The sequence below is a fragment of the Saccopteryx leptura genome, chromosome 10, assembly GCF_036850995.1.
Source record: "Saccopteryx leptura isolate mSacLep1 chromosome 10, mSacLep1_pri_phased_curated, whole genome shotgun sequence".
NCBI lineage: Eukaryota > Metazoa > Chordata > Mammalia > Chiroptera > Emballonuridae > Saccopteryx > Saccopteryx leptura.
Genome location: NC_089512.1, coordinates 60,646,993 through 60,659,983, shown reverse-complemented (window position 1 = coordinate 60,659,983; position 12,991 = coordinate 60,646,993). Strand labels below are relative to the sequence as shown.

The 12,991-nt window shown below is 37.7% G+C and overlaps 1 protein-coding gene across 3 annotated transcripts in view; it reads left to right on the top strand.

Annotated features, from left to right (window-relative positions):
* The window catches only part of ERC2 (ELKS/RAB6-interacting/CAST family member 2), a 1,061,162-nt gene that overhangs the window by 543,113 nt on the left and 505,058 nt on the right, over positions 1 to 12,991 (top strand). For 2 of the 3 annotated variants that reach the window (XM_066351701.1, XM_066351699.1), the window contains exons 9-10: positions 4,000 to 4,140; positions 7,546 to 7,686. In XM_066351701.1, the coding sequence (XP_066207798.1) occupies positions 4,000 to 4,140; positions 7,546 to 7,686 (282 nt within the window). Of the gene's footprint in view, positions 1 to 3,999; positions 4,141 to 7,545; positions 7,687 to 11,717; positions 11,754 to 12,991 lie in introns of all 3 variants that reach the window. The other variant, XM_066351702.1, reaches the window with a different exon arrangement.

Below are 12,991 nucleotides of genomic sequence, written 5' to 3'. Positions count from 1 at the left end.
CATAGTAGGGACTACTGGCAACTGTGGGAGCTGGAGCATTCTTGACCTGTTTCAAAACATTCATGTTCAGATTTTTAAAAAATCCCAATGCTCAAGCCAAACAAAATAGCTTGGTGAACCAGCTTTGACCTGTGACCTATTAGTTTGCACACCCCGTGTGCATTTGATTTTTGCCTTTCACAATAATGAAGAATAAAATAAGGAGGGAATTTTCAAAAGGTACCACAACCACAATGCTTGGGTATTTGAAAAGTGGACAAAAACACTGGGAAGGAAACGGAAGATACTCTATCACAGGAAAAAGATTAGATTTTTTTTTAATTAAGTGAGAGCAGGAAAGGAAGAGATACAAACTCCCACATGTGCCCCAACCAGTATCTACCCAGCAAGCCGTTATGCGGTAATGCTCTGCCCATTTAGGGAGTTGCTACATTGTAGGCAACTGAGCTATTTTTAGCATCTGAGACAGAGGCGGTGGAGCCATCTTCAGCACCCAGGGCCAACTCACTCAAATCAATCAACCTGTGTTTGAGAAAGAGGGAGGAAGAGAGGCGGGAGATGGAGGGGTAGAGAAGCAGATGTTTACCTCTCTTGTGTGCCCTGACAGGAATCGAACCCGGGACATCCACATGCCTGGCTGATGCTGTACCACTGAGCCGATCTGCCAGGGCCCAGAGTAATAGATTTAAGTATTTATTACAATGGATATCGAACTTCTGTGTATCCAAATTATCTTATCATTTAAGGAGCTTTTAAAAATACAGTTTTCTGGGTTCTATTTCCTAGCGATTCCAATTCAGTTGTGAGACCCAGGAACCTGGGATTTTTAACAAACATGCCCAGTGATTCTGATGCACGTGGTCAGAAGACCACACTTTGAGAAACATTGCATCTATGTGCTTTCATTTTAAAGACAGGAAAGGACTCAGTGAGGTAAAATGACTTGCCCAGAAATAAGAATCTGGGACGTGTATAGCGCCATTGGCGATTTCTGAGTCCTGGACAGGCATCATTAGTCAACCATGGCACAAGCTAACTTCTCAACCTAGCACGCCAGAAAGTTACTCATGCTCTGAATTGGCTCTTGGTTGGGACTTTGTTGCCCACCCTATATTACCCCAAGGCCACTTAGCTCACAGGGGATGGAATAGGACTAAATCTCAAACTTTCTTATTTTTGTGCTTTTAACATCACGATCCATGTCCTTAATGGCCTTTCCACCACAAGTTCCAATTTTATCCACATATAATTGAATAGACCTTCTGGAACATGACATGATGCAAAAAATAAAATTATTAATTAAAAATTATAGGTTCATAAGAACATTGAATTATTTGCTGTCTTTTGGCTGATGCAAAGAACCCATTAGGCATTATTCACCATTCCACTTGGATTATTACATCCCAGGGTGTGTGTTATTCCTTTTAATTTCCAGGAACTTATTCAGATATTCAGAGTGTGCAAAAAATAATGCCACTTAGCAAGTTAAGATTGAGTATGACTTAGTTCTAGGATTGACACACAGAAGCTCAAGAGACAGAACCCATGGAATTTATAAATCGGGGCTCCCAAGCCTTGCTGTAACCACATAGGAGATAAGCAGTTGAGAAAGCCAGATAGCAGGCTGGAGACCACAGCAGCTCCATTCCTACCCAGTGATAAAGCACAAATAGATTAGACCTGTGCAGAGCCAGATGAATGCACAAGGAACACTTGCCAATGCAAATAAGACTAAAACAAGAACACATTGTTGGAATTTCTACAAGTTAGCTGTTAATCAAGTAGATCATGGCATATTAGGGCTTTTTAACACATGTTTTTGACATCTGGCCCTGTGCGGCTGACAGTTAAATTAGTTTTGTGATTGACGGAGAAATATTTTGGAGTATTGAATCATCAATAACACTTAAAAACATTACACTGCTTGCTGATTTTTTTTGTCATCAATGCCCAGTCAATAGTACAAGTGCTTAGAGCAAACCGACCTACTTTCCAAATGACTCTGACACCTTCTGGATGTTAACACACATACTTAATTTTACTTCCCTTTCTTTGAAGACAAGATGATCCCTAATTTGAGTTCTTATTTCTTCCATCAACCTTTTTAATTGCCTGTTGTGTGCCAGCCCTTTGGATCTGAGCGCTGCCCTCTCACAAGCCGACCTGGGAAGGCAGGCCCACGGCAAACTGCATGAAGCGTGCTGAGTGGGATAATATCCTGTGTGCTCAGGCCAGAGCCCTTCTTGGGAAGGTTTCCAAATAGAGAGGTGACATGGTTGGTTTGGGGCTTTAAAAATGTCACTCCAACAGTGGTGAAAGTGATGAGATGGAGAGGGCCTGGTGGCCAGGTGACCAGTTGTGAGGCTTTTGTAAGAAGTGCAAGCGAAAGGCAGTGAGGGCTCAGTTGCTGAAATCATGAAAAGGCCTTGAGAGACTCCCCATACACCGAGCCATTTCCTCCTTTTGTAGATCACATAATCATCCACTCACCAATGTCACCAACAGAGGAAAGGGGCTGTAACTGGAATCAAGAAGAAACAAATACAGGCAACTAATAGACTCATTTGTTCTATTTCCACCCCCTCTGTTGTAATAATATACTTCATTTTTAAGTATTTTTAAATAATTGCAAAACAATAATGGTACTTTTTTTCCTTGAAAGCATTAGATTCATAAATTATTGTCGTTGAGGTAGAACAGTTGCCTCCCTGGGGGATCTTAAATCACAGACTAAGAGTTCAAATGAACTTCCTTCTGCATTAGACACTGCTCTACAGTTGTCTTATGTCTCAGGAATTGTCTTGTACCATGTACTTTGGAGAATATAAAAGATAATATCAGGCTATTTAAGCGTCATTATTGCACCAATATTTTTTAACGATGCCATCCAAAAGGAAGTTCAGATATGTGTTGGGTAATTTGAAATAACTTTTAGAAATCTAACTCAAGCTTTTCCCAAGTAGAGTTTTCTTTAGAAAAAAAAATAAGGCTCTTATTTTGATATTGGTAAAAACGTGTGTACCGGAGTAATAGTTTTATTTCAATGTGGAAGTCATGGGCAGACTGGCCCTCAGACCTTCTTGAAAGGCTCCAGGCATGTGTTGGTGTCAGTGGCCTCCTGGGCTTGGCTAAGACAGATAACCCTGGATGCCAGTGTGGACCTTCGGAGCTGGGTGGGCTTGTGAGCTAATCACCTTGTGAGCCAGCTGGCCTTTCTGGGACTGGTTTCCTCACCTGTACCCTGCTCCCAGGTGCAGTGGTGCAGACCTTGCAGTTGTGGTGAGGACTAGAAAAACAGGGCACCTCACAGTGCTGAACACATAATGAGCGCTCAGTAAAGGAAAGCTTCTGTGTGAACATGGCTAAAATTTAAGCAATGTTGTGGAGTCTCTGCTGATTGCCAATAAGCCATTGAAAAAAAATCTGGAATAAACACCTGCAAACACATTGGAAAATTGGCAAGGAGCTGATTCTTTATTTTGTTCCATATTCTCACTGTGAGTCAGCCCTAAATAGTGGAAGGCCCATGTCCTGCCCTACTTCAGTTTGCTTTCTAGTCGGGGAGGAAGAGTCTTCAGAAACCAAGGAAGTTCTTTGATGCCAAATGGGAAAGTCAAGCAAAGAGGGTTGAGCCAAAAGGTTGCTTCTGTGTCTTCCCCTTGCCCAGACAAGGCTTTGGCAAGTCTAGAACTTTGGTTCCCGAACCTCCCTCTTCTGGAATTGCTTTTGAAATTTTTTGAGTACCACCATGAACCAAAAACAGCCTCAGAGCTTGAACATTAATATCCCTTGTGGCTTTATGATGCTAACTTTTATTAACAAGCTAAAAGCTGTATTGATTTTTATTCCTCTCTTCACAAACCCAATTTTTAATATCTCATGTGTGCTAACTCTTGTAGAGAATTTGTTACATTTATTGCCTCATTTCTTTTTGTAGTATGCCTTGGCATACACACTGATGTGTTCTCACCTCTTCTCTTTTTGACAATTGCCTCACAGGAAAGAATAATTGAGCGTTTGAAAGAACAGCGGGAGAGAGATGATCGGGAAAGACTAGAAGAGATAGAATCTTTCCGAAAAGAGAACAAAGACCTGAAAGAGAAGGTCAATGCTTTACAAGCTGAACTGACTGAAAAAGAGGTGAGCCTGGGACAAGAAATGAACCCATTGATAGTCCTCATAAACCATATTTGTGCTGCCTCAGGGGCTCAAGACTTGGTTTGAGGGACTGTGTGAGGCCTGGGGACATAGTTGCCTTTTCTTTGTAAAGCTGTCTGAGTTCAAAGAAAGTATTTGCTGTAACTTTTCATCAGTGATGCTCGATGCATATTTTCTTTAGTCAACTGCCTACAATGTAGGTCTTTGAAATTCTTCCTGATGTTTTATTACATTTGTGTGAATTCTATACTGTTCTCAATGTCCCATGATTCATTGTTTGAGAGAACAACAAAAGCTTCAATAATAATAATAACAGCTCCACTTTATTGAAGGCCTTTTACATGCTAATCCTGTGGTCGGTGATTTACATTCACCTGTGATTCTCAAATGGATCACTGGGTAAGCCCAGGTTAAGAGATATGGTACCAGCCTGGACACCAAGGCATAGGTTCAATGTGGCTGCTTTTCCAGGGCATTTTCACATTACGGTGAATACTTTAAAACAGTATTTCCATGTTAGAGAAAACACGGAAACAGATAACAGATCTCACCTGAATTTTTACAATAAAACAACATATTTTAAAGAAATTTCTTGGAGCACTGGGTGAAAAAAGGTTGAAGGGATTAAGCAAAGGAAATATCTCATAGGCACAGACAACAGCGTGGGGACTGTGGGAGGGATAGGAGGCCAGGGGAGGTGAGGAGGGTGCAGGCGGGGTGGGCAGTGGTGGAGGGAGGCTGGACCTGTGGCAGCAAACACATCAGGCAATACACAGATGAGGTGTTGTAGAATTATGTACCTGAAGCCTATAATTTCATTAACTACTGTCACTTCAATAAAATCAATAAAAATTTTTTTAAAAATTTATTGTTGGGGGTTATGGAGAGGATGCTTTGGGCTATGACCCCCATACTCTGAGGGATAGTTAGGACCCCTTTAGTTCACTTAGGGATTCTTGGGTGAAGAGACTTGAGAAACAGCCATGCACATTACTGTATTTAACCTCCAGAACTCTGAGATATGTGCCTTTCTCCACAACTGGTCTCTTTACCCTTATTTCTCTGCCAGAAACATCCATGCCCTTCAGGGCCATTACCAACCCTTCTCTCTGCTGGGCTGTATCACTTCACGGCTGTATAGCCGCCCACTCCAAAGTATCTCCTCACCCAATGAGTTTTGATGATTCTGTATAAATAAAGTACTGATTAAATTAGGAATCCAAGAAGGGGAGAATTGTGAGTAATAGAAGTTTTGAAGAAACTCAGAAGCAAAATGTATAGTGTCTAAATTTTAAATTTAAATTTTTAGAGAGGAGGTTATTGTTTTGATGTGAAAAAAAAAAAGAATATAAACTCTCTTCAAACTAGTTCTCTGCCAAATGCAACTTGGGAGCTCTATGATTACTGTGGTTGATGTGTGATAGAGGCACAGAAGCTCTGACCCCATGGCGGCGTTCTTTGCTGACAAGAGTGCTGACTGCATGGGTATATATCTTAAAAGTGCACACACACACAACCCTCTATTGAAAAGAGATCTTGACATGATAGAGCATAAGTTTTAAATGAAAATATAATTGTGTAAACAATGCCTACATTGTATGAATTTCAGACAGGCATTTCAGCAAACATTTATTGTTCCTGTATAATAATGTGCCTGCCACTGGGCTGGGTGTGTGAGTCAAGCTTCCATCAGCAAAACAGAACCGTATTAAGAAATTTAACCATATTAAGAAATTTATTGCAAGGAATTGGCTTACATAGTTATGAGGGCTGGCAGAGCAAGTTCGAAATTCATAGAGCAGGCCATCAGGGAGGGCAGGCTGGTAAGTCGCAGACAGTCGCTGACCCTGCGGGCCACAGGTGGAATTTCTTCCTTCTCAAGGAAACCTCTGTTCTGCTGTCAAGGCTTTTCAACTGATAGGATCAGGCCCAACCAGATTATGGAGAGTAACATCCTTTACTTAAAGTTAACTGATTGTGGGTATTAGTCATATCTATAAAATAACTTCGCAACAACACCCAGATTACTGTTTGATTGAATAACTAGGGACATAACCTGCCACGCTGACTCATAAAGCTATCACACCCAGCAATTTAAAAGTTATCAAGAAAAAAATATATAATTGTTGTCAGCAGGGAGCTTATAATTTAGGTGAGGTGGTAATAATCTTCACCATGACAGAATGCCTGGGTTATAAAGTCCCTTATTATTTCTGTGGGATTGATATGATAAAGAGTATTGATATTTGGATTGGAGACCTAGGTTTGAGACCTGTATCTCGCTTTAATAGCTTGGTCACTTCGGAGGAGATGCACAGCTCATGTGAACTTCAGTTTCCTGGCCTGAAAAATAAGAGGTGCTAGCCTGTCCCTCAGAGGGTGGTTAGGACCTGGGTTGTTTGCTGGGTGATGGTGGTAGCATTTTTATACACAAGGTTATTCCAGTGCCCGTAAAGCAGCCCAGACGTAAAACATTAGGTAGCATCATTTACTGAGGGAGCATTGTGCGCTGTCTTCGTGTGTGCTGCAGATGGGTAAACAGGAAATGCACAGTGTCTGATTCTGGGTGAAACCTGAACATTTTAGTCGCATAGATGTTGCTAATGATTTCATATTTAGTGATGGATATGGCCTTCCTAGCTAGCAAAATTATGTTCTGTGATATATGTAAGTATTTGTTTCTTTAGTTTTTAGAATTCAGACTGAACAAGGAAGCGCTTGGTTTCTGGCTGTGAATGATGAATGGAATAATTTAGGTAACCCCACGTCTGAGTTGGAGAGACTCATTATGTCCGCTGCCTCTGGGTTTACAGAGGACTGGAACAAAAAATCTCCTCCTTATTTTAAAATAATTTTATCTTTGATTATATGGAAGATATTTGAAAAATGATTGGCCATTTGTCTGTTAAAGAAATGGCATTTTATCAGAACTTAATAGGGTGTTTTTTTTATACTTTAATTTCCCTGAGAGGAAGGGTTGGGAGAGCATTCAAGTCAGTATTTTGTTTCATATTTATCTTAGCGTCTGCATGACCTGACAGCAATAAATGTAAATGGAAGGTTTCAAGGTGTCTGTTTTACCATGACATGTAAAGACCACCTTGGGACTTACATCATTAGCATGGCTTTGAGATGTGAAACATGCATTTACTGACCACACCATTTGGTCACATTTGATTCTATTGCAATTAGATCCTGCTCGGTTCTGTAAGCTGGCCAACTTTAATTTCCTGGCCAGAGCAGACTATTGTTACCTTAGTAAGACTATATTTACCCTTTCTGTCTAATGCACACTTTATTGCTATGTATAGAATCAATGTAGTCAAATAGAAGACATTGCTAGTAGAAATTGCAGTGTTTTACTTACTAGCGTTCTTTTCCTTTCAGTCTAGTTTAATTGACCTCAAGGAACATGCATCTTCATTAGCCTCAGCAGGGCTGAAAAGGGATTCTAAATTAAAATCTCTAGAAATAGCCATCGAACAAAAGAAAGAAGAATGTAGCAAATTGGAAGCACAGTTAAAAAAGGTAAGTGAAGCCTAAGGAAAAACATCATGTTCATTTTCTAATGAATTTATAAAATGGGAAAGGAAAAGAAACAAACCCTTATCTTTTGCTGTCTGCTGATAAAAGAATTAATTAAACACTCTTAACTTTATTCCTTAGAGGTCTGCATCAAATCTGTTTTTGAACCTGAAAAATTATCTTAGGTTTCCTGTCTGGAAAAAAAATACATGAATATAGTAGTGGAAGTAAAAATTAGAAAAGCCAGCCATTACACTCTGGGCAAATCTCAGCTCTCAAAGAGATAAGTGGAAATGTGAGCAATAAACCAAAAAATCCGGGGCCGGATTAGACATTGACCAACTTTTACTGTTTATCGAACTAGGTCAGTTTTCTTATTGGAACTTTGCAAAGTTTACCTGACAACGTTACATTTCTAGAAGTTCACCAAAATAATCAAGTCCCTGGAATATCTGTGGGATGATTATTTACACCAGACTGAAAACGGCCCCAGTTCCTAAGAAAGCTTGTTGTATGCAGAAGGCTTTGGAAAAGAATGCAGGTTTTGCAGTATTAACATGTTTTCTCTGAACTGGACATTCTGTGGAGCACATTTCCAGTCATGCATTGTTCCTTTGACTTTTTCCCTGTGTTGTTTGGTACGTCTGCATCCATCGTTCACATAAAACTCATAACATTATGAGTTTAAACATTTTGTTTCCCTTTGACAATTTACAAACTTATTCAAAGGAGAGAATAAGAATCTAAAACACGAAGCAGAGCATATACTACAATTTGACTATGTATAATTCATAACACATTGGAATGGGGTTTTATTTGCTAGAGTTATAAAAATAATAGATAGGAATGATAAGGATGTGAAAGAAGTATATATCTGTGGAGAAATTATTCTGGATATCTTCAAATTCAATATACTATTTTGTATGACGGAATATATAACTAAAATGTGATTATATACTGTTCACTTTACTGTGGGATTTTAGAAAATTGTCATGAGAAATTACATGCAACTAAAGTTTCCCTACCAGCACAGAAAAAGCAAATATACAGAGCAAATCCCTTTGCAACAAGACAGCAAGAAAAATCTCTATATTGCAGAATCTATTTCCCAGTCCACTCAACATCTCACTTTTGTCAAGCAGTATCTAGTTAAGCAGAAATCTTGAACAATAAATAGAAGAATTTAAATTGCCCATTTGAGGGTGTTTAAATGGAGATTGACTTGGCTATGTATGCATTGGGTGTATGATATACATTCTTGACACACATATAAATGTGTTCTGCAATACATTATATACGTACATGCATATCAAGAAATGTACTTTTTATTTACTGAACAATTTTGTGATTATAAAGCAGGCTCTAAGATAACTCTGTGAAAGAGAGCACTTCTTCGGCTCCCTTTGGCGGTCTCTTGTGTTATCTTAACTCAGCTATATTGTGCTGAGTCCTAAAGGAGGAGGACCTCAAAGAGACCTGCCTAGGAAAGACCCCCTTCATCAAAGAGACATTATGGAGATGAGGACACTCCATAAGTATTTCTGCAGATTATTTTTCTAGACACCCTCCCTTTCAGAGTAAGTCATCTGTGGAATTTGAAATCCTCTATTAATTAAAAGGAAGAGGCTCACAGATTGATGCTTATGGCTTCCATATTTATAGCCTGATTAGTTTAATAAATTAACATTTATGCAATTCAGTTTAGTTTCTTTCAACCTAGCTATGATTTGCCCAAGAAATCATTTTGAGCACATGGTTTCCTTTAACTCACAAGTAGATCCTGTGTACTGAGATTCACAAATCAGATTCTGTAAACATTTTAGCATTATTCCTGACAACATTTTAATATCCTGCCAAATCAGTAGAATTAAAGTAACCAATATGATTGTTTTACTCTAAAGGACCTATTTAATTTATGAAAAGATAACTTATTTCTAAGTATATAAGTAATCTTTGCTTATACTATCTCCTAAATGCATAGTACAGTCAGATTAAATAAGGTAATTATAATTTAAATATTTTCATACCTAACCTGCAAATGCTATTTTGTTATTTTTGGCTCTCTAGCATCAACTAAATGCAAAAGTTTAAAATACTTCTTCTAGTAGTCTTTAATTTCTGCTAATAAATAGTTCCATAAAAACCTCAAGTACCCATCACCTTAGAAAGAATTGAGATCTACATGAAATATTTGAAAATATAAGCCAACAGTATGTGAATATACATATAAACACATCATTTACTCATGGAAAAATAAGCAGCTATAAAAGCTTAAGGAGTGTCTGGGCCTCTCTTTAAATAAAAGGGTATGTGACTTGTGAAGAAAATATAAAGGGTTACTAAATGAAAGCTGAAAACATAATAGTTTTATTATGTCATAAATAAACCATGAATTCCCAATGGAATTTTGCTCAGGATTTGTGAGCGTCCAGGTATTTTTGCCATAAAATCTACACAATGTAGATGTGTTTAGCTCAACAGAAACCTTGTCTGCCAGTGACAATGGAATCTGCATGGTGTTTTAAACTTGTTTTTTGTCTTATAAACAATTCTTTAAATTGGTAAGGTGAATGATTATATAAAACCTTGTGGAAAATATTCACATGCATAGTTGCTTTTAACTCTCTAAGATACAGCGTTAATTTAAGACATTTCCAAATACTTGATGGTGAGAAATGGTTCTAGTCAAAAAAGGAACTAGTTCTTGCATATTCTGTCTGACCTCTTAAAAACAGTGCAATCAAATGTTCACCTGTGAGAAAATCCTTACTGACAGGTTGATAAAATGAACTAACTGAATAATACATACCTACCTTTTTTGGGGTGCTTTATAAATTAGCACATTCATTCATCTTAAATAGATATCTAGAGGTTGAGGAGAGCCAATTAATGATATATATGGATCAATTTGTCTTTCAAAAAAGTATTTGGGATGTTTGCTATGTGGAAGTAAATTTACCTTCTATGACTAGAAATCAGTTGAGAAGCAACGGCAATTTGAACTGTGATGGTTAATATGCTTTGTCAATTTCCAATTAATGTTATTTATGAGGAGGATTTTTTTTTAACTGTGGTAAAATGATCATTTACTTTAATAAAGTTGCAGAAACAAAAAATGTCAGGCTCTTCAAAGACACATGTCTCAGTGTAAAGCAAAGTGAACATTTCCTGTAGTATTTTACCTTTTGCACTTTGAGGTTGAGCCCCAAATTAATGATGTAGGTATTTAAGAAATATAACTGGACAGTGCTATTTAAAATAATATTTAGTTAAATCCACAAACATATAACTCTTTCACATAATATTGACAGGAGAACATCGCAGATTCTTAAGCATTTGGGGCATTATAGGATAGCCACTAAAAATTATAATTTTTATTAATTATTACCTAACAGTAGAAACTGCTAATGAGCAATGGAAAATACTGCCTTTGGCCCCCTTTATTCTTCTCTCTGACTTCAATTCTTACTTGTCCCATTTACTAGTTAATCCTATAATGTCTTGCTTACTGATATTTTGCTATTGCTAACCTGCTGTTTGCTGATCTATGTTTTTCTAAAGTTAGACTGAATAGAAAATTCAGGCTTGTGTTAATATAAAAGAAGAGCTATAAATTCAATGATAAGATTTAATTAATCTTTTATTATTACCATCTTTGAAGTTCAGGTAATAAATTGCAAGCTTGGCCAGAAGTCCTTCTTCTGATTCATTGCTAGAGGCCAGCACCTCATGTATCATCAAAAGTGGACAGTTTTCTTTATTTCATGGGTTATTTCACTTGAGAAAGGGAAAGTAACACAAACCTTAAATTTCTTATTCCAGCTATTCTTTTCTAGGAGCCAAAGTCAACATTTCTGTTTCCCTAGAGCCTCTCATTTTCACTGTGGAATGTTTAGAAACTAAAGTTTCTTCTTTTTTTTAACAACCAGTTCGTCTGTGCAAATGCACTGGATTTGTTGAGCTAATGCTGTTTTTCTGGATCTTTCCTTCTTTCCCTGTCTGTGCTTCAATGACTCCCCAACTTTGCAATGTAGCAAGCTGAGCAGTTGTTCAATCAGATGTACAACCCAGTAAGTCATTTCTAAAAGTTCCCGCTGTAACATATCAGAGCATGAGGATCCATTGATCACATGGCACGGTGTGCCGTACTGGGGAGGTTTCAAAAAATATTTATGAGTTTCTTCCCATTTCTGTTTTGTCAGAAGAAATGACCTGTGCACAGTACACTGCCATTTCTTTTGAATGTGAAATTTAAAAACCAAGAACTCAGTGAAATATTGCCAGCTTTGATATTACCTCCTTCTTAACTTCAAGTCTCAGGCTAAAGAAAAGCAGAGGTCAGCTGCAGACCTAAGCTCATGGAAGTCTATCTTAGATCTTTAAATGCATACTTATCTAGCAAACAACTCAGTGTATGTTACATTCAAACGACAGAAGTTAAAATAGAGTTAGATTTAAAAATAGGGCTATGTTCTTTGAGATTGGTAAATGCGTAACATTATTGTGGGTTTTATAAGAGATAAAAAATATGTCATTTGGCTGAGGACAAACTAAAATATAGCCTCCTAATAACAGACAGAAACAATTCTGGTGATAGCTTAGTGGTACAAAAAACAGGCAACTAGTAAAAATATGTGTAAAATGGTCAAGATGCCATCAATGATTTTTTTTAATCCTAACAGGTATGCATTAAATGAAGTAATGTATTTGTTTCTTTAACATATTAAAGAAGAACTCCTTCTGTTTTGTCAATTCAAGTAACTTACTGGGAGAAATTTTACATAAAGGTGACCAGAATTTGTCATTTTGCAGATGTGATCTGTGTCATCACACATTCTAATTACCTCTCATTTCTAAATTCCCTTCATAGAGAAGAGGAATAGCACAGATAAAAGGGAAAGATTCAGCCTGCACAGAATGCATACAACGTGACCCACAAGATGCTTGCATGTATTTAATTAGGTTCAGGCTCCACCCTCTGCACTTGAAAACAAATTTTATTTTGCAAACTGAACTCCTCAAGCTCCACTGCAGCATCTTTATTAACTTCTTTCCCCAAATATGTTTTTAGCAGAGTAGCAAAAATGATCAACATTTCTTTTCCCTTAACATTTGAATGGAAGTGTTAATAAGCAGACTCAGACTCAGGACAGTGGGGAGGTGAAGAAAGACGAGATTGGCATATCGTCAAGCTTGAAAACTGACCCTGGAAAAACTGAGTGTTTTCTACAGATCATTTAAAAAAGATATAAAGAAATCCCACCCAAATTTTTTCATGCTTACTAGTTAAGGACAGGAAGAAAACCTG